Genomic DNA, 21813 nt, shown 5'->3' with positions numbered 1-21813 from the left:
TGTGTATCTATTAGTTTCTGGCCTTGCACCTGTTTGCACACTTTGAGTTATCACACTGTTACAACTATTAATTCCTAACTGCATAGTTTAAAGACTGCAGATTTTGGATTCCTCTTAAAACTGCAAAGGGATTCCTAAACTGAGGCTTCCTTGACTAGGACGTAAACAATGGGCTGCCTTATGTGGGTCATAAAAACCACATGGGAAGAATAAAATTTCATTTGAATGAATGTTTGAGCTCCTTGTTTGGGGGTGTTGTTTCCTTGTGTAGGAATCCATTACGCTCTGAGGGAGCATTATACTTCTGGCTGCTTCAGTCTGCCTCTGAATCACAGGTCGTATTGCACCAGGCCTGCCTCATGGTATCACAGGTGACATAATGCCCAGCCATCTGAATTGCACACCTGTGACTACCAGTGTCTCCAGGCCTATTTGAATTTCCATTGCTGCGTTATGGAAGGGAGAAGGAGAATGATATAAAATTATCACTCTAATGCAATGTGGGGAGCAGACCATCAATTGGATATTTAAAATGTACATTATTAGTATTTCCTATCTACTTTTTAAGAAACACAGTCGAGATATAAGGAAATAATTTGTTTTCACGCTATGAAGTGGCATTTTAAATCATGGGGTTTACAGTTGGGCTCACCATAGGTTCTGTGAACTTAATACTCATCATTTGCTTCAGTAACCACTCTGAAATGCTTACAGATGATATGCTGAGGTTTTGTTTTTCTATATCGCTATCGTTAACCTGTTTACTGTAACTGAATTTATGTTTATATCTGAAACAGGACATAGTGCTATGGATGTTGCAAAGGCATATGCTGATTATAGAATCATTGGCCTGATTAAAGAAAAGCTAGATAATTTGCCAAAACCAGCAGAAAATCAAAAAGTGAAAGGCAAGCCACCTCCTAAACCAAAGACTGAAGGTGTTGAAATTAAGAAAGAAGAGGTAAGAAAAGAGGTTGAATACTCATTTGTCATTGGAATTCTTTAAAAAATTTGGTGGTGGTGGCTCCCAGCAGTATATATATATATATATATATATATATATATATATATATATATCATTATATTATTGTACAACATGGGCAAAATCATATGCAACACATACTTTCAGCATGATTATATAATACTCTTAAATATCTACCAAAAAATTCCTGCTACTATAGAGTATAGTAAGTGCTCATTATAAACAGAATCCACACAAAAGCAAAGTTGATTTGACCAACTACAATTAAGATATTGAAAAATAACTGAATTGGATTTGTATATATTTGTTCTTAAGTTATACAGATTTGGTGAGATAGCTCAAACGGGGAAGAAGGGTAGCCCTCATGGGAAATGAATTAAGCATGATTTCCCTTCATTTTGGTTTCATAATCTTTCACTGTCCACCTTCTCCATGCCCAACTCTATTGAACTCTGGGATATGAAATTAGTTATAAGTTAGATATCTTGAGAAATGACTCGAGTTGACCATTCTGGTGTGTTGAGTTGTCAGGTTGATGATACGTCAAGTTGACTGTTTTCGTAATCCCGAGTAGTTTAGGTTTCTTTAAACTAAACTACCAGTGGAAGGTTGAGGCCGTTACCCATGGAGATTACTGTGACATCAAGACTTCTCCCTTAGCAGGGAAGCTGTAAGTTCATTTCTAGGCTGGATTCTTCCTTTAGAGAAGCGGAAAGTTCATAGAAGATTCTTGGCAGACATAGGACAAGGAAACACTTTAATGCTGTCAGGTCAAAAAGGGTTGAGGGAACATAGATGGTAGGAAGTGGCTAGGGTTAAGGGATTGTAGATAAAGGAGAGCATTATAAACATGGAGAACACTGGGGTGAAAGGAGATGGCTAAATACTATGTACACTATTACAGTTATAGTAGGATTCCATTCCCCTGATCAATGAATAACCATGGGTTGAGGATGAATATCCTGAACATTTATGTGACCCATCATTGATACTACTAAATAAATAGAGTTAAAACAGGCAAACTAATATCTTCCTATCCAAAGTTATAATAATAGTCTATTTTGCCTAAACTTACAACTTGTATAGTAGCATTTTTAGAGTTTCTTTCTGACTTCAGAATAAGATGTACAAAAACAAATAATGTGAGATGGTGACTGTAGGTTTTTGTATTTTACTTTTTGTCTTGTTTTCAGGAACAACTTTCATCCATTTATGCTGTACCAGCCATATCAGAGGAAAAGAAAATGCGTAAGGATAATGTAGTTTATCTCAATTCATTGATTACCAGTGGTTACACCAAGAAAGTGGATATCACATTTGTTCCACGAAGGGTAAGCACTATAGAAATATCTTCACAGCACTGTAGGAGCTCATCCTATCATTTTGCAAATGATTTTATTATGCCGATCATCCAAAGCCCAAAGTTCATCTTTCATAGTTACTATTTGTAAGTGTCCTTTTGCCAGGTCTTGATATTTTCAACTCAGTTCAATGTTAGCTCCCAACATCTTATTCCCATTTTGATATTGACATTTGAATTTTTCTTGAAAGACTGAAGGCTTCTTTGGTTAACGGCATTCCCTACAGCCATTTTGTCACCAAGTTCTAGATGTATTTTTTTTTTTTGGTACTTCCCAGACCCAACCCTTCCTTTCACTTAGAAATTTCACTAATGCCAAGGCTGGATTTATTGAGTCTCCTAAAATATCTCCAATTAATGAGGTTGGAGATGTCTTTTTGAGGAAAAGAGTTGTCTTTCCAGTGCCCTTCCAAACTTGCTGAGTAAGCAGTTCTTCCTGCCTTCTATTATGAAAGTATGTTTTACTTCAACATAAGACATAAAGGTAGTAAACCCAGATGACCTTCTAATTCCTTTACTTGCTGGTTTCGACATCCTAAAAGTGAACAGCAGCTGGCCTGAGGGCACTGGCCAGAGAAATGTAATTGAAAGAACATTCCAGATAGTCAGCATCAGAAGTAGTGATGCTGGCCGGTGCCGTGGCTCAATAGGCTAATCCTCTGCCTGCGGCGCTGGCACCCTGGGTTCTAGTCCCAGTCGGGGTGCCAGATTCTGTCCCGGTTGCTCCTCTTCCAGGCCAGCTCTCTGCTGTGGTCTGGGAGTGCAGTGGAGGATGGCCCAAGTGTTTGGGCCCTGCATCCGCAAGGGAGACCAGGAGAAGCACCTGGCTCCTGGCTTCGGATCAGTGAGGTGTGCCTGCCACAGCATGCTGGCCGCAGCAGCCATTGGGGGGTGAACCAACGGAAAAGGAAGACCTTTCTCTCCTTCTCTCTCTCTCTCTCACTGTCCATTCTGCCTGATAAAAAAGAAGTAGTGGTGCTAAGGTAATTGCTGATGAAATGTAAGAGTGGAGGGGAGTTTCAATGCATTTAGAAGCAAATTTGATAATTTTAAGTTAAAACTGTGGAATGAAAATGATCTCGATGCTGGCATATTTGTAGGCTGTATACTCATTGCGCTCTGGGTTTCACTATTTATTTCAGATTTGGAGTCCTGAAGCCACGACAACAGAGCTGATCAGGAAGAGGGAGCTACAGCGGGAGAGGTTTACTTACGAGGTAGACTTCGAAGATTTCATGATGCCTTTTCAGAAGAACATCACAGAGAAAGCTCGGGCATTGGAAGCTGCCTTGAAGGCCTAAGTTGCAACAGTTCCTTTTTGGAGTAAATGCTTTGAGGCCCACAGGAAAGAAAGTTTAAAGAAAGCAGCTATTACCATCAAAGTCAAAGCAATCCATACATTAAACTAGTGTTACCAAATATTTCCTTTTCCTTTAATAACTGTGCATATTCTGAGCTATTGACAGGTGATGTTATTTCATTTTACAATGAATGGCAGATCACTCTGGCTGAATTCCCCCACTGTGCTTTAAGAATATAGTGGAATACAGTCATGTGAGTTATAAATGTTACTGTCAAAAATACTATGGAGATACTACTAGTCTTATTAAATATGAAATTCATGAAAATAAATATTAGGAAAGTGAAGCAGTGCTTAATCTTTCAAGGAAGGAGTTTGTTTCTCAATGCCATTACAAATGATGTGATTTAGAAACCTTGGGTCAAGTAAAATGTTAACACCTCTGCGGTGTCTGCACTCCATCCGTCTCCCCTCTGCAATGGGATTATAGTTCTCTTAGGTCTGACTTCCACATTCCAGAGATCTGCTAGAGGTTCGTACAGCAGGGCAGAAGTGCATGTGAGTTTGCATTGCTTTATAGGCAATTCTAAGCCAGTCATTGAACAGATTCAGTGTATTAATACCCCAGTTCCTTCACCCCTCTCGTGGAGTTTTTGTGAAGTGCAGGCACACTCTCCCTGACTCCTAGTGTCCAGCTGGAGTACGCTGATGTTTCCCACAGTGATAATCTATTAGACAACATACCCTCCATTGTCATTTCCCTTCCTTGTCTCATTTTCCCCCTTCTCCTTCTCTGTCTCATCGCCCCCCCCCCTTCCTCCTCTTTGTTGAGATTACCTTCCAAATATACCTAAATCCTGGTCTCAAGGTTGCTTCTGAAAGAGCCTGAACTGGAAGGAAAAAAAAACCCTACAGAATTGTGATTCTGAGTCTCCTGGAAAAAATTCTGAAAATATAATCCCTTACCTTCTGTTCATTACAAAATGAACATTCCCCAGCCTGGAGAATTTGTCCTTGTCTTCTGCATTTGAGAGGTGGTTTAAGTGGATTCGTACAGTAGCTGCTACTTTGGACAAAATTTCATGATACCTGAAAGAAACTATGAAGATGACTAGATGTTATATGTGACTTTCCTTTAAGACAAGTATGCTAAGGGCAGGAAAAAAAAATGAGATTTTAAAAGACCCACCATAGGGGCCGGCTCCGTGGCTCACTAGGTTAATCCTCTGCCTAGCAGTGTGGGCATCCCATATGGGTGCCAGGTTCTAGTCACGGCTGCTCCTCTTCTAGTCCAGCTCTCTGCTGTGGCCTGGAAAGGCAGTGGAGGATGGCCCAAGCGCTTGGGTACTTGCACCCGTGTGGGAGACCAGGAGGAAGCACCTGGCTCCTGGCTTCAGATTGGCATAGCTCCAGCCATAGCGGCCATTTGGGGGGTGAACCAATGGAAGGAAGACCTTTCTTTCTCCCTGTCTCTCTCTCACTGTCTAACTTTATCTGTCAAATAAAAAATAAATAAATAAAAGACCCACCATGAAACCTCATGAGTGCCCGCTGGGATTGGGCCTGTGTGTAGAAAGGATGTATGTGAGAATTTTGCCTGAGAATTAGGACCAGTTGGATGGATGGATGGATAGACGTATAGATGGACGAAAGAATGGATGAACGGATAGGTAGATAGAGGATAGATGGATAGATGATAGAGATCAATGATAGATACATACATACATAGATACACAGATAGATTTATTGTAAGGAGTTGGAGTCCATGATTGAGGGGGATGGCTGGCAAATCCTAAATCTGTAGCATAAGCTGTCAGGGGTGTAAACAGAAGGCTCCTGAGCAGGAACCGTCCCTGAAGTACACAGGCAGAATTTCTTCTTCAGGGAAACCTCCATTCTGTTCTTACCCTTAAATCCTTCAGTATGTGCATCTTAAGAACAAGGACATTCTTTTACATAACCATATTGCAATTGTCAAAATTTCTACTTTTGTTAAAGCATTGGATAAAATCAGGCCCACCCAGATCATTGGGAACTATCTTCTTTACATAAAATCAACTCATTACAGATGTAATTGCATCTATACAATTCTTTGACAGCAAACCTAAGATTGGTGCTTAACTGAGTCACTAGGTACTATAACCTAGCTGCTATGGTTTAAACAGATTTGGCTCACCACAATTCGTATAGATGTTTAAATGTAAAAGTCTTAAGTTGGGGGGCCAACAATGTGGCCTAGTTGGTTAAGCCACTGACTGTAACACCAGTATCCCATTTGCACACCAGTTCAAGTCCCAACTGTTCCATTTCCAATCATTTCCAATCCATTAGCTCCCTGCTAGTGTGCCTGTGACAACAGAAGAATCTGAACCAAGTACTTGGGCCCCTGCCATTCATGTGGGAAACCTGGATTGAGTTCCCAGCTCCCAAATTCAGTCTGGCCCAGACATGGTATTGCAGGCATTTGTGGAATGCGAGTGGATGGGAGATCTTAGTCTCTGTCACTTTCTCAGTCTCTCACTCTCACTCTGACTTTTGAATAAATACATAAATAATGTTTCAAATGTCCTCCAGAAAGAGGGCTGATTAAGTATAGAATCGTCACTAACTGAGAGTAGGCAGGCAGATTGCATATCTCCAGTTTCAGCCCCAGATAGGACCTCTCATCTATGCAAGAGGTCTTCAAAGAGTCCATGAAAACTCCCTGTTATGAAAAGAAAAGCCTGCATAGATTTCTAATTTTCGTGTCAAAACACTTACCTATCTTTTAATGCCATTTTCCACAAACTTTTTGAAGCTTCCCTCATATAACACATGCATGTCTGTTACAGATCGAAACCTTCCATTCTGCCAAAGGCTAGATTGACTAGAATGTTGAATTAATCAGCAAACCTTGTTCTGCCTGGTGTGGTTTCCTTAATTCATTCAGCAGATCTTTATTGAGCACTGATAATGAAAACACTGTCTGCTCCTTGTTCTTTCCTGCAGTGCATCACAGGAGAGTGATTTGTTCAGGTTGTATTTCCCGGATTTCTGCCTCTTCTGGCTTCCAAATGGATTCAAACAACAGAAAGAGATAAACAAGAAAGGAGAGGAGAAGACAACATGGTTTCTCATCCCCTCGTCACCTTCTACAGTGCACTAGGCAATTGCTATGTCTGTTTCCCCCACAGCTCCAGCCCCTACCAGGTGACCTCTCCCCTGGGCTCTGGCAATACCACCCACTCCCTCGGTCCTTTTAGCCTGGGAAGGGTACCAGCTTCCTTTCTTGGTAATTTCTCAGCCGCCTCACTGTGCCTTGGCCCCCTTACTCAGCCTCTTGCATCACCTGTGCAACCAAATCTTTGTATTATCATCTCTTCTGTAAGAAGTCAGAATGCTCTCTGCATCCTTGATTTGATCCTCATTTACCATGTATGAGGCACTATAGCATATCAGGAGAAAATGGAATGCAAAACCAACCATGTCATCTGCCCTCATGGAGTTTATATTTTGGTAGGAGAAACATGTTTTAATTGAATAATCATAGCATGCACCTGATAATTACAGAATTGAAGATTGGCACAAGATTTGCAAGAGTCCATGGTGTATATTTGCATAAGGTTTTAACACAGTGAAAGATACAATATGGCAGGACCAAAAGCATAATTATAGAAGCATACAAGATTTCCGCACACAATCCATAGTCCCCCAATGATGGGACACACTTCTTCATCACATTAGACAATACCAAGACAACTGTGAGCCTGGACATGTATTTATTAAGAGGTCTTTTATGCCCACCAATCATGAAGCAAAATCTAGGCTGTAAACTTATTAAACCAGGGGCAAGCTGTCAATCTCTACATCCCTAAACACTGTAGACAAGCTAATATAGATGGTCTCCAGGGGGAATTTTGAGCTCTAAGCAGCATATGATAAAGTAATTATTCATACACTTAACTCTTATGTTTCTGACATATTGAAAAGATGGTAATCTCAATTCACACTATTTTAAATCTAATGATTGAGCATGGCTAAAAATAACATATATATGTTTTCAGTGCATAGTCTGGTATAGAGAGAAGTTTATTCTTAACATGAATTCATCCCTGAATTCCCACATCTGTTCTTGAGAATAGTTTGTTTTCTTCCTAATGGATTCCTTAGTCCTCCCGATTGCCACCAGTAACATAGCTATTTAGAACCATTGCAGTCTTCTTCTATGTAGCTGCCTATGATCATTGCCATGGGGACAGGGAGGAGGGCTCCCTTACTCCACTGGCTTGAACTCCACACCAGGCCTCAGTAGACATAAACATTGCCAATCATTGTGAAGAAGTGAAATGATTGCAAATAAGCAAGGAAAAGCAGTTTTAGACACTCTTTACAGAGAAACTTGTACCAGTTTTTCTTTCTTGGAAAACAGGGTGATGTGTATGAGTTTCAGCATAAGAAACATTCTAGTCATAGACCAAGTATCAGCAGATAAGTATGTGCCACAGCACTGAACTTGCTGTGTGGTACTCGTTCCTACATGTGTCAGGTGCCTGGAGCACATTACCTTCATTTTCCTCTGTCATAAACCCAGAGAACTGCACCATCATGAACTTGTTAACAACGTTGTTCCATAAAGTGTTCCATAAAGCTTTCAGCTTTGCTTCATTTGAGATGTGTAAGACTGTTTAAAAAAACAAGAATGGACGATATTACCCAAGCTATTTGCTGAGAAATATCTGACAAAAATAATGTACTTATTGATTCAAATGCAGTAATTGGTTTAGTGGTTTTCTATATCATCCTTTGTACTTAAAAAATCACCTTGAATGGAGCAAAATGTTCTTAAACCTTTTATACCTTATTCTAAAAATCAATAGTTAAAAAAAGTTACTCTTTTTCAAGCTTTTGGTAAAAAATAAAAATAAAAATTACCAGAATACCTGAACCATAGCAAAGAGCTCATCTGTAATCCTCACTTAAAGACTAAAAGTAATTAATAAAATAGTCCATTTTAAATAAATATTAAGGATCTACTATTTTCCAGTAGGCACTTGGTGTAGGATATGGAACAATGCTCCCTTGTCTCTTACCACCATAATGGGAACATAGTAATTAAATACAAATATAGCAGCATACACTTGTTATGAATGTTATAAAGAAAAAGTACTGAGCGGTGCTTTAGTGTGAGAGTCAGGGAGAATCTTTCTGAGGTCATGCCTAATCTGCAGAGAATGAATGGAAACTGCCAGATTGTGGGGAGCAATGAGGGGGAAATTTATACCTGAGGAGGCAGCAGGTGCCAAGACTTGGAAGTAGGGAAGAGCCTGGCTTGGTGAAGAGCAAGAAGATCAGAGCAAACGAGTAAAGATGGTGACGAGAGGAAGAGCATTGAGGATGAGGTTGAAAGGAAGAGCTGGGCAGGGAACAGTAATGACTGTGAATTTCTTCCTAAGTTCCATGTAATGCATAGAAGAATTCAACCTGGGAAATGATAGTGTCCTATTCACTTTATTAAAACAACTTCTGGCTGCTTTGCAGCAAAGGTTGGCATGAGGACAGAGTTAGAAGTGATATGAAGAAATCATCTTGTACTATCCTGGGTGAGAAATAATTGTGGCACAGTCTAGAGTGTTGACTGTTCTATCAGGCAGTCTCCAAATCAGCCCTTCTCCAGCATCACCTTCTGATTCCCGCATTTTGTCCTCATCTTCTCACATTGATTATGGCTAACCTGGATAACCGCAACAATCACACAAAAATGTTGGTGTGTGATTTCCAAAGGAAACCATAAAAGACAACAAAGTCCTTTATTTGCACTTTCATAGATCACTTGCTTTGGAATAGCCAACTTCCATGTTTCGAGGATACTCAAACAGCCCTATGGAAAGTCCCATGTGAAGAGAATCTGAAGTCTCCCATTAGCAACCAGCAAACTCTTCAGCCATGTGAGAGAGCCATCTTGGAAATAGATTTTCCCACTCCAGTCAAACTGTCATTTGACTGCAGCCCTGGCTAATAATTGACTGCAATCTAACTAGTGACTCTTGACCAATCATCTTAGGTAAGCTACTCCCACATCCTTGAGCCACAGACACTATATGAGATGGAAAACACTCATTGTCATGTTAAAGTAATAAGGTTCAGGACAAAGTGTGATACACCAAGTGATGACTGATTTAGTTGTGGAGGCATTGAGAAGACAATGGATTTGCAGGATTATTATAGAGGTAGACTACACGGGATATGAGGAACATCTGGATTTTTTGGTGAAGTCTGAGGAGGGAAGTACTGAGAATGCCTCCCAGGTTTCTGTCTTGTGCAGGGGAGGCATCACATCACACAGTGAGAATGAGGAGAGCATCAAAAAAGAGCTCATGGAGCCAGCACTGTGGTGTAGTGGGCTAAGCCTTCACCTATGGTGATGGCATCCTGTATGGACGTTGGTTTGTGTCCCAGCAGCTCCTTTTCTGATCCAGCTCTCTGTTATGACCTGGGAAAGCAGTGGAAGATGGCTCAAAGTGCTTGGGCCTGTGCACCCTCATGGGAGACCCAAAGGAAGTTCCTGCCTCCTGGCTTTGAATCTGCACCCAGATCCAGCCTTTGTGGCCATTTGGGGAGTGAACCAGTGGATGGAAAACGTTTTCCACTGCCTTTCTCTCTATATATAAATTCACCTCTCATATAAATAAATAAATCTTAAAAAAATTTGGACTCTTCAAAAAATAAAAAAGGAGTATACCTAGTGTTATAAATTTGGAAGTTTTTGTCCTACGGGTAATATTTAGAATCAAGGAATAAATTATGTCAACTAGACCAAGATGACAATTCTGCCTTTGGAGCTGAATTTCCACATAATGTAGATATCTAAAGAGGAGAAGTTGACACACAAGAGTGAGGGAGGATGCCGGCGCCGTGGCTCAACAGGCTAATCCTCCGCCTTGCGGCGCCGGCACACCGGGTTCTAGTCCCGGTCGGGGCACCGATCCTGTCCCGGTTGCCCCTCTTCCAGGCCAGCTCTCTGCTGTGGCCAGGGAGTGCAGTGGAGGATGGCTCAAGTGTTTGGGCTCTGCACCCCATGGGAGACCAGGATAAGCACCTGGCTCCTGCCATCGGAACAGCGCGGTGCGCCGGCCGCAGCGCGCTACCGCGGCGGCCATTGGAGGGTGAACCAACGGCCAAGGAAGACCTTTCTCTCTGTCTCTCTCTCACTGTCCACTCTGCCTGTCAAAAATAAATAAATAAATAAATAATAAAAAAAAAGAGTGAGGGAGGAAATGTTAGAGAAGTTAGAAGGAAAGGGAAGAATAAAAGAGCGTGGTGTTATAAAAGCCAAAATAATACAGTTTTCCAAGGTAGAAGAAGATGCCCATATCATAGGTTGCTGAGAAGTGAGGAGGAGGTTTGGCTTGGTGGTTAAGACTCCTACATTTTATATCAGAGTGTGTGGGTATCAGTCTTGGCTATAGTTCCTGATTCCATCTTGCTGATAGTACACAACCTGTGAGGCAGCAGTGATGGCTCAAATAATTGGGTCTCTGTCAGCCTTGTGGGAGACCCAGAGTTCCAGATTCCTGACTTCAGCCTGGCCCAACTCTGCCTGTTGCAGGCATTTAGGGGAGTGAACCAGTAGATAGAACTACTTGTCTCTGTCTTTCAAATAGTAAGTTTATTACAAAGGTGGCAGAGAAGTTTAGTGCAATATTGACTGACACGTGATTCATTTTTGTGACTGCATTTTGGAATCACTTAAAGAACATTCAAGAAATAAGATGTTGGCTCTACGTATAAAAATTCTGATTTAATTGCACTTGAGTATGACCTAGTATCTGGATTTTTAAATGTGTCTGTGGAGTTCTTATGAAAAAAGTTGAGAACCAGTGGTCTAATAGATTTGGCAATGTGGAACTAAGTATGGGCATTGGCAAGGGCCATTGTGGAGGAGTGGTAAGTAGGTTAAGATGCCAAACTGGTTAGGTTAAGGAGTCACAACTATTAGAATTTATGTTTGTTTTTTGATACAGCACTGTTAAAGCCTTCCCATACTTCTTATCCACTAAACAGAAGTACTTGATAGTCACCTTGTCTTAAAATATTTTTAAATGTTTCCCAAGTCTGTGGTTCTCAGTCCTCATTACTATTAAAGCCATCTGGGGAACTATATAAAAGTGCTCATGGGCTGTCAATTAAATCAGATCCTGAGTGAGAATAGAGTAAGAGCACTGTTTTGAAAGCATTCCATGGTATTAATATGCAGCCAGGATGGAGACTACTTCCTGAATACCAAGGAGATGTGATGCCAATTTGTTGTTTATTTGGTCTATATGCCAAATAGACAAGTGCTAAGAAGCATATGATGTTAAATGCTGAAAAAGAAGTGATAGAAAGGAATTTCATTGGCTAAAACTCTCAGTGTAAATACAGTTTGTAGATACCTCAAGACTTTACTGATCAGGTATTTCTTCCCAGAACCTACTCATAAGAAGTGAAAGAACACTTCTAAGCTGAAATTCTTTAACATTTGTCTCCTAAAAGAAAGAAGTATTTTTGACCAATGCATTGCACACCTCCAAAGGCCCCATTCACCTAGAATTCTGTATAAAAAGTGTCCCAGAGAATTGTGTGATGCAACAGCCCTGTCTATATTACATCTTGATGAAAAAATGCACACCTTTGAGGAAAGTTGATTAGATAGTATCACCTCTTCCTGAGAGTCATTTGGCTTCACAATGCTAACAAAATCTCCCAAGCGATTGCAAGTCTTGTTACTCTTAATCTTTAGAAAATCACCCTAGTGAATTACCTAGAACCTAGGGCCATGATAGTTTCCTAAAGGACTCAATTCTGATAGCAGAAAGTCAGTAACTTCAGTTTCTAGAAATAGAGCCAAAGGATTTCAGAGTTCACAAACATGAGACTAAAAGATACTGTTAATCTCTACTCAATTTCTAATTTTCCTGTTTTTTTTTCTAAATGACACAGAATTGGTAGACTTGGAATTTTTAAAAAAATATTGTCAAAGACACATTTAGTGTTCTTTAATAGCATCTTAATTCTTGCACTTATTTTGCTATGTGACTTGACAATCTGTTTGACCTCACTCAGATTCTGTGGTTTTGTGTGTGGATAAAATAGGGACACACAGTTCCAGTGATTAGTGTTATTCACCAAGTATTTCCTGTCCCCCTCCCCACTCCCACCAGATGTAGAGTAGGATTGCATTCCCTGGCCTTCCTCCTTGTAGTTGGGTGATGCCAGGTGACAATTTCTGATCAATGAGTTGTGAGTGGGAATGATGTTTGCCAAGTCCACGCTGGAGCTTTTAGCTACAAATCTGAGACCCCCTGAGTTATTCTCTCCTCTGCTGTTAGCTGCTCTGTAAGCCTAGGAGGTACAGAGCAGGGTTCAGAGTTTTTCATCAGTAGACATGGACATGGTGTGCTATAGGCAGCCAGGATTTCAGATTGCTGACTACCCTCACTGATAGAATTATTTCATAGGTTTATAGAAAGGACAATAGAATAATACACGTTAGGTAGTTGCTATACAGTTGGCCTTCGTTATGTGTGGGTTCTGCATCTGTGATTCTACCCACCTGGATTCAAAAACATTTAAAAACAAAATTGCATTTGCCCTGAACAGACTTTTTTCTTATTATTATTCCCAAAACAATATAAAACAACTATTTATATAACATTTATATTGCATGGGTATTATTAGTAATCTAAGGTGATTTAAAGTATACACTTTAAATCCGGAGGGGGGCCGGAGCTGTGGCGCAGCGGGTTAAAGCCCTGGCCTGAGGTGCTGGCATCCCATATGGGCGCCCGTTCTAATCTCGGCTGCTCCTCTTCCAATCCAGCTCTCTGCTATGGCCTGGGAAAGCAGTAGAAGATGGCCCAAGTCCTTGGACCCCTGCACCCACGTGGGGAGACCCAGAAGAAGCTCCTGGCTCCTGGCTTCTGATTGGCGCAGCTCCGGCCATACCTCTCTCTGTAACTTTGTCTTTCAAATCAATAAAATAAATCTTTAAAAAAAAATAAAGTATACAGGAGGACATATATTAGTTAACAGGCAAATGCTGTGTCATTTTATATAGGGGACTTAAGCATTCTTAGATTTTGGTATCCTTGGGGAGAGGGGTGTCCAGGTCTAGGACGGAATGATATAGAGTCATCCATAGAAGTATCTCCTCTGACATTTAATTACACATGAAAATATTGATCAAGTTTATAAATAATATTTTTGGCTCATGATCATTGATGATGGGTAACAATCTCTAAGAACTTAACATGTTTGCTCAGAAAAGTAATCATAATGGCTAAAAACCTATCTAATTCTCCATTTCAATAGATAACAATATGCAGATAATTGACTCATCCCTTGCCAAATATACTTGCAGGAAATCTTAACCATTTGAAGAAGTGTTTAGTTTTAACTCATGATAAACACAGAACATACGAGTTTAGAGAAGAAAATCAAAAGAAATATTATTCCAAAATAAGATCGGCTTCTTTCTCTCATTCCATTTTTTCAAACATGCTATAACAATAAATATGCACCTGTATAAATTATAACTCACACTATTTTGACTACTTTACAGTAAATCTTTTGCTGAATTTGTAGGATCTTAATCTGCAGTGTATTATGTACTAAAGGATAATAGGTTTGGCAGCAAAAGTAGATAGCTATATCCCATTAAAAATCAACCCCATAATACACAACTGGACTTAGGTTCTGCTCCCAGCCCAAGTATATGTGGCTTCTAAAATCTCAACAACAAATTTTCAGTTTTATAATTTCCAGAATTGTAGTTCCCCATTTTAAAAGATGAATATCAATATTAAATTGTTTTCCATGTGTTCTCAGAATCACAGCTTAAATGACTTGTCAATAAATGAGATTTGATAAAATTCAGTAATTTCTTAATCAGGAGTTTATTTTCAATAATGTCACTTATTTAACATTTTAATATTTCAATTTTTTTCTTATAAAAGGAATTTATAATCAAACAAAAAACCTGAAAATTAACAGGAAGGAAAAAATCATTTCAAATCTACAGAAAATCAGTTAAACACTTGAAAATTTTACTCATTTTTCTGTTCTGCAAGTATTTGCCAAATAGGTACAATGAAAATACAAAATAATAAATAATGTCTTAAATCTTTGTTTTTGATTATTAATACAGCCCATAAGGCTCCTTAGAGGAAACTTTGAAAATATAAAAAATTATTAAGACAAAAACATAACCCAGGTTAAAAACTCAGGATTAACCATCATTCACATTTTAGTGCTTCCAGTAAAAGCAACCATTACTTAGCTACTTTAAAGTTCATTCAAAATGCATACTCTGTGGAATGGTCTTTAGCAGTACAAATGCATTTTTCCAGAATGCTAAATATATACTCACCTCTGCATTGGAGTACCTGCATTCATCATGCAATTGCAGTATGGCGCAACCACCGAGAATTACACCCTTGTGTTAATAGATAGGAAAAACCAATCCTGTCTCTCCAAGGCCTCCAGGTATGAAGATGTAGGCTAGGAAACAATTACAATATAGAAAGGTTAATGCTAGGATTTGACATAGCTCAGGATGCAATGAGTGGCAGTGGATGTGTTGCAAAGCTGTCTTGGTGGGAGGAGAAAAGTCTTATGGAAAACACAAGCTTTGTCTAAGTTCTGCAATAGAGCTTAGCTCATGAAGATAGATGAAGCCAAAGGCAGAGAGTAGGGACCCACTAGGGAAAAAATTCAGTCCAAAAACAAACAAAATTCTGCGAAATTGGAGGATAGAAACACTTATGACAAGAGAAGAGGTGAGAGATGCTGGTACCTGCTTTGTATTCTATGATAAAGAGCATGATTCTAATACAGAAAACAAGCAATTAAATAGCAATTAATGAGCACTTTGGCTTCCAATCCAGTTCCTGGTAATGCACCTGGCAAAGCCATGGAAGACAGCTCAAGTACTTGAGTCTCTGCCACCCACATGGGAGACTCAGACAGAGTTCCTGGCCCCTGACTTCAGGCTGGCCCAGCCCCAACTGTGGAAGCCTTTTGGGGAGTGAGCCAGAGGATGAACGATCTCTTTTTCTCCTTCTTTCTTTTTCTTTTCCTTTCTTTCTTTTTTCTTTTTTTGACAGGCAGAGTGGACAGTGAGAGAGAGAGACAGAGAGAAAGGTCTTCCTTTTCCGTTGGTTCACCCCCAATGACCACTACGGCTGGCGTACCACACTGATCCAAAGCCAGGAGCCAGGTGCTTCTCCTGGTCTCCCATGAGGTGCAGGGCCCAAGAACTTGCGCCATCCTCCACTGCCTTCCCGGGCCACAGCAGAGAGCTGGCCTGGAAGAGGAGCAACCGGGACAGAATCTGGCACCCTGACCGGGACTAGAACCCGGTGTGCCAGTGCCACAGGTGGAGGATTAGCCTATTGAGCCACGGTGCCAGCCTCTTCTTCTTTCTGTCATTCTGTTTTTTGAGTAAATAAATAATTATTTAAAAATAATGATTTAAGCATTTCATTCATTCAACCATTATTGATAGGCAATTTCATGTTATTGGATATGCAAAAAATACATCATGTATAAAAGGCTATTAAAAACTGTGTCAAATTACAAATTGTGTATAGACACCTACTGCTATTGGATAGCCTCAGTAATGAAAAAATCATTGATGTAAATAATCCACTATAGTACATGAAAATAAAGATTTCCATCAAAGGAATGAAAATTTTCTAGAATCTCTAGGAGATAGAAAACAATTGTATGCAGAGGTGATAACAACTCAAAACATGTCAGAAATAGAAATATTCAGAGAAACCCCAAGAGAGGGAAATGTTCTTGATGGGGAATATGTTGGAGGGGCCACCAGCATCATCGGATGGCAGAAGATGCTGGGATTTCTGGGAATCTAAGTGAGAGCGTGAGAGCTGAGCCACTTCATAATTCTGTACAGTGTTTAGCGTTTAATAATTCCCTGTAAGGGTCGGCGCTGTGGCTCAGCGGGCTAACGCCCTGGCCTGAAGCACGGGCATCCCATATGGGCGCCGGTTCTAGTCCCAGCTGCTCCTCTTTCAATACCACTCTATGCTATGGCCTGGGAAAGCAGTAGAAGATGGCCCAAGTCCTTGGGCCCCTGCTTCCACATGGGGAGACCCGGAAGAAGCTCCTGGCTCCTGGCTTTGGATCAGCGCAGTTCTGGCCATTTGTAGCCAATTGGGGAGTAAAATATTGGATGGAAGACCTCTCTCTCTGCCTCTCCTCTCTCTGTATAACTCTGACATTCAAGTAAATAAATGAATCTTTTAAAAAAAATAATCCCCTGTAGCACTACTTCCTGAATTGTTTCAGGAGTTTAGCCACATATCCCTTGGGAGTGTGCATTTGGACAGTGACAAGAAAAAAACAATCTGTGACTCGGGGCCTTCAGGGCTGATACATTGTCAAAAACTCATCTACTATTTTTCTTAGTGCCATGAGTTACTCAGAGAACAGAAAGATCCTGAGAAACTTTGGAACTAGTATCTGAGAAAGACGGAACCACCTTTTGCTTAAGAGGCCAAAGTTGGGGGTATTTTGTAACTAGAAAAGTTTGAGCAAGTCTAATCTCAGGTACCCAGGCTGTTCTCTTCATCGGCAGCAGAGAAGACGGTTTTTTTCTGGGTCTTGAACGAGATTTTCTTTCTTCTAAGGAACTACAGTTTCCATGTAACTCTAAGGAGGAGTATAGAAACCTAGTATGGATGATAGGGATTGTCAAAGCTGTGTTTGGTGAAAATGAGCTTGGAAATTTGACTAATGGGTAGGCAGAGAAGAACTGGTTAGACAAAAGGAATGTGAAGATTAAAATGGTATAAGAAGGAAATTTTGAAATTTTATCCTGTAGCAGATGGCTAGAATGATTTTACTCTGATTGAGAACATAATTGCCAAAAATCAGTCTTCAAGCAATCTAAGATTCAAATTGCCTTGTTTTAGGCTTAGAATTTAAATGGAGAAAATGTAAGAGAAGATACTGAGTACTGTCCCTTCACTCATCTTCATATGACTGGCCTCTTCCCCTTGTCAAGCTTTTGATTTTCAGGTTTTCTCTGACAACATAGGGATGTGTCCCTAGTTGGTGCATTGAAATGCAACACCTGTTGTGTTTCAAGCGGTTAGAAGAGGATGGCCCTAAAAACCATTCATGTGAATATGCTTCTACACCAGATGCTGTCAGCGCACCCACTTGCTGCCCAACTCCTCTTATTTTCTTCTGACTTCTCACTGACAGCCAGTTCCTGGGCACCATGACTGTTCCCGAGGGCTTTTCCTGGCTGCAGGAGCTCACTGCAGAATGCAGGGAAGCTCTGAGGCATCTGTGAGTTGGTGACTCTAAAAACAGCCTTCAACAAACAACAGATGGAAAATGCTGCGTAAAGACCCCAACTCCTCCCCATTTGGGCAGGGCAACACTGAAGCAAGTTCTGCAAAGTCTCCCCAGAGTCCTTAAGAGCCTGAGTCTCTGTGGACCCCAGCAAGAATTAGCACACGTGCTATTGATTTTCCTCCCTTCCCTGTCTTACTTCACTTTGGGTGATTCTGGAAGCACACCCAAATAATAAACTTGCACTCACATCCTTTCTGCAGGCTATACTTCTGGGGAGACCCAAACTCGGACAGCATTTCTCCACAGAGGAAAAGTAACCATATATAAAAGAAAATAGATGAAGAGGAATTTCAACCAACAAGTCTTGATGATTAATCAGAAAGAATAGCTGCAATTAAAAACAGGTAATAACTCCAGGGGTGCACAGATAAAAGCCCTATTCATACTGTCGGCCTGTGCAGTGGTAGCTGACATTCTGCAGTAACGTGAAATACTCAGACTTAGGGGAAGCCAACTTTCATCAGAAGCCTAAATTACTTTTCTAAAATATTGTGCTGTACGAATACCAAATTTTACAAATAGTGAATTCCTAATATAGTAACCTACTGGTATGTAGCACTTTATTATGTATTTCAAAATGAAATGGTATTATATGGCATATCATTCCCTCATAATAAGGAAAAAACTCTCAGTTTCTTTTATCAGGTTGAGCCCTTAAGACTCCTGAAACCCTCAGAGGTACTGGAACACATTCTATTCTTGCACTAAATAGAGGCCACAGACACTGGCTAAAACCCCAGCAACCACAAGCAGATGCCCACTGCTTTCTTGGCAACCTGATCCTTGGACTAAAAATATATTAAACCATAAGTTCCCAGTCCTTAAAAGAACAAACATTCCTATAAGGGAAAAAGAAAGAGAAAAACACACAACAGCCTTATTGACCTTGAGTTTGATATTTACTCTTCTCTTTCTTGGGTCAAAGCTGCACAGTATAAATTGGGCTGTTGCCAGATTATTAACATATTCCTTCAACAGTCATTTTTCAGAAAGTTTTGTTTTCTGGAACAGATAAGAAAACAGCTCCTGGGAGGAAACCATGTTTGTGTCGCTAAGTGATTCTAATACTTTGGTGGGAGAGGGGACACACAGATGTTAAATAACCCACTATTGCCAGAGTGTGCCCTTTTTGATGGAGTTTTCTTACTCTGCTCCACCCAGCTGCCTGTTAGTTTTTGCAAATGTGTCTTTTCCTGTTAGAGTGTAAATGAGTTGAGGGTAAGGAATTGTCTAATTCACTTCCTCATCCCAGGACAGTGTCAATCCAGGAGCAACACCCGTTTTCCTTGAAGGGTAAGGAGGAAAGGAGGAAACCTGAGGCAGAGCTTCCACTACAGCGCCCCCTGAAGTTCCACGGATTTGGTCTGAATTCATCATCTGCTTGGCTCCCCTCCCTTCCCTGTCAGGATTCCCACATTCTTTTCCTGTCTCCCTGGAGCCCTTTCTTAATAAACCACTTGCACATAATTCTCATCTCATGGCTTGCTTGTGGAGGATCCGAGCTATGACATAAACTCTCTTAATTAAAAAAAATGAGAGCACTGGAAGCCAAGTGGGTAATATGCAAATTAATACATGCCACGTTGGCTTACTTAGGGATTCTTCATTTCAACTCACATTAGCTTGAGTGAATAGCTTATGGAAGACTCTAAATTGCCAGAAGTACACCATAGTGGTGGAGGAATTAGAAAGTTGTCTTTACCTTGTAGGTCCATGGATTTTCTCTTCTTTGATTCTTCAACACTTGTAGTTGCCTTTGCAGTTCAGTGTATCCTACTAACTTAGTTCATTTTGTGCTGCTATAACAAAAAACCTGAGGCTGGGTACTGTGTAAAAGAAGTAGATGCATTTAGCCCATAGTTTTGAAGATATAAGAGTATGATAACATTATTTTCTTCAGTCTGGGGAGTGCCTTCTGTTATATTACAACACGGTAGATAGCATTGCAATGGTAGAACAACATGAGGGAAGAAATTACACACAAGACAAGGAAGTGAAAGAGATCTGAGATACCAAAATTTATTTTATAACAATGCATTCTTGAAATAGTGAATCTCTTGAGGCCTTTGTTAATCTTTTCCAAGGGTGTTGCTCCTATAACTTAATGACCTTCCACTGGGCCCTACCTCTTAAAGTTGGACCACTTCAACATTGCCACACTGCACACCAAGTTTCCAGCATATGAACCTTGGGGGATGCATTCAAACCATAGCATCTAAGATAATTTACTCTGCTATACTTGCACATATCTGTTGCTCGCTAAGTGAAGGAGACATTTGCCCTGGATTTACAAAGAATCAGCTTATTGAATCCCTTAATGCCCTGAGTCCAAATGTCAAGAAAAAATTAAAAAAAAAATAGAATCTGGTGAGTCTCTCTTAGGTCAAGTGTCTGCCTATCCAAATCAGATGTGGCCACAGAAGTAAGGTCATTTGGCATGATGTGGCCCCTTCTGGACGTCTTCAAAAGAAACTGAAGACTCAAGGCAGTAGTTAATATCTGTAGAACAATAACACATCAAGACTTTTTTGTTTTGCCTTCAAGCCCCACAATGTTGGCCTGCCCCACCCAGCCAAATGTGAAGATTCCCATTCCTCTTGAATGTGTTACATCAAGTCTGCTCTGTGGCTCCCTCATTGTCTAAGAACATGCTATATTAGAATATCTCCGTGCTTTTTCTCTCATCATTCCTAAAACTAGACAGACTTTGGTTTTGTTTCTGTAAACTCCTTCTTTCCTTCATTTCCTACCTTCTCCATGAAGACTTCCATAAGAATTCCAATGCTTCCCTAATGCTAATGTCATCTTATATTTTATCCATTTGCCCATTGTTGCATGGTAGAGTTGGGACTGCTGTCCTTACCTAGACAGCTGCTCAATATTAGGGAGAGATCAGGCCTTCTTCTATTTCTTCTACATCCAGTACTTGGCATAATTCTGAGCACAAAGTCAGCAAAATGCAGTTGCTTCTGCCTGATGTACTGATTGAAGCAGTTAAGCTTTTATATAGCATCTGTTTCAGTGTCTTACACATGTCTAGAATAAGAAACCTTTTGTATTACTGTCCCTCAGGCATGACTACTGCACTGGGAGCTTCCTCTAGTTCCAACTGCCTGGATCTCTAACTCCTTGCTAGAGGGCTTTCTCCCAGCCAGCAGAATGCCTCCCTGGTGTCAGGTGCAGTAGGCTGTACAGTCTGGGATATGTATGCTGGCAGCACTCAGCCAGTGACCCTCAGGATCTGGTGGATATAAGCCAGCTCCCTTATGTTCATAGGTCAATTCTGAGTGTTCTACAAGCTCTCACAGAGTTCCCCAGTGGAACTGAGCTCCAACTGCCCACAGTGATAACTTGTTAATGCACTCCTTGTGGCTACCTTCTCTTCCTGTCTCATTTCCAAACTTCTCTACCAGTTTTTCCTGGGTTCATGTCCCAAACAAATCGCTTATACTTGAATTCTTGTCTCAGAATTTGCTGAATTTGCTTTTAATGAAAACTAAATGAAGACAATATTCAATAAATGCTTATGGAATGAACGAAAAGTTGATTTTCACCTTCCCCCTTACAGCAATGAAGACAGCCAGAGATAATGCTGGATTTGTTGAAACTAGGAGCATAGAGAGATCAACTCCCATTCTCTGCCTCAAAAAATGTAACACCTATTTGGAGGAGGCAGCATAGGAATCACTTTAAAACACAAAGCCCTGTATCCTTGGGAGCAGCCATGAAGTTCATTGCACTCAACTAGGTCTAGACAAGGCAGGC

At 40.5% G+C, this 21813-nt stretch overlaps 1 protein-coding gene across 1 annotated transcript in view; it reads left to right on the top strand.

Annotated features, from left to right (window-relative positions):
* The window catches only part of ANKEF1 (ankyrin repeat and EF-hand domain containing 1), a 29409-nt gene extending 25766 nt beyond the window's left edge, over positions 1-3643 (top strand). Inside the window, exons 7-9 of the mRNA XM_062202516.1 lie at positions 798-961; positions 2176-2313; positions 3485-3643. Of these exons, the coding sequence (XP_062058500.1) occupies positions 798-961; positions 2176-2313; positions 3485-3643 (461 nt within the window). The remainder of the gene's footprint in view (positions 1-797; positions 962-2175; positions 2314-3484) is intronic.
* Positions 3644-21813: the final 18170 nt, after the last annotated feature.

Source organism: Lepus europaeus, chromosome 10 (assembly GCF_033115175.1).
Source record: "Lepus europaeus isolate LE1 chromosome 10, mLepTim1.pri, whole genome shotgun sequence".
In the NCBI taxonomy this organism is placed as follows: domain Eukaryota; kingdom Metazoa; phylum Chordata; class Mammalia; order Lagomorpha; family Leporidae; genus Lepus; species Lepus europaeus.
Note: the sequence above shows the minus strand (reverse complement) of the source record. Positions and strands in the feature narration are given on the sequence as shown.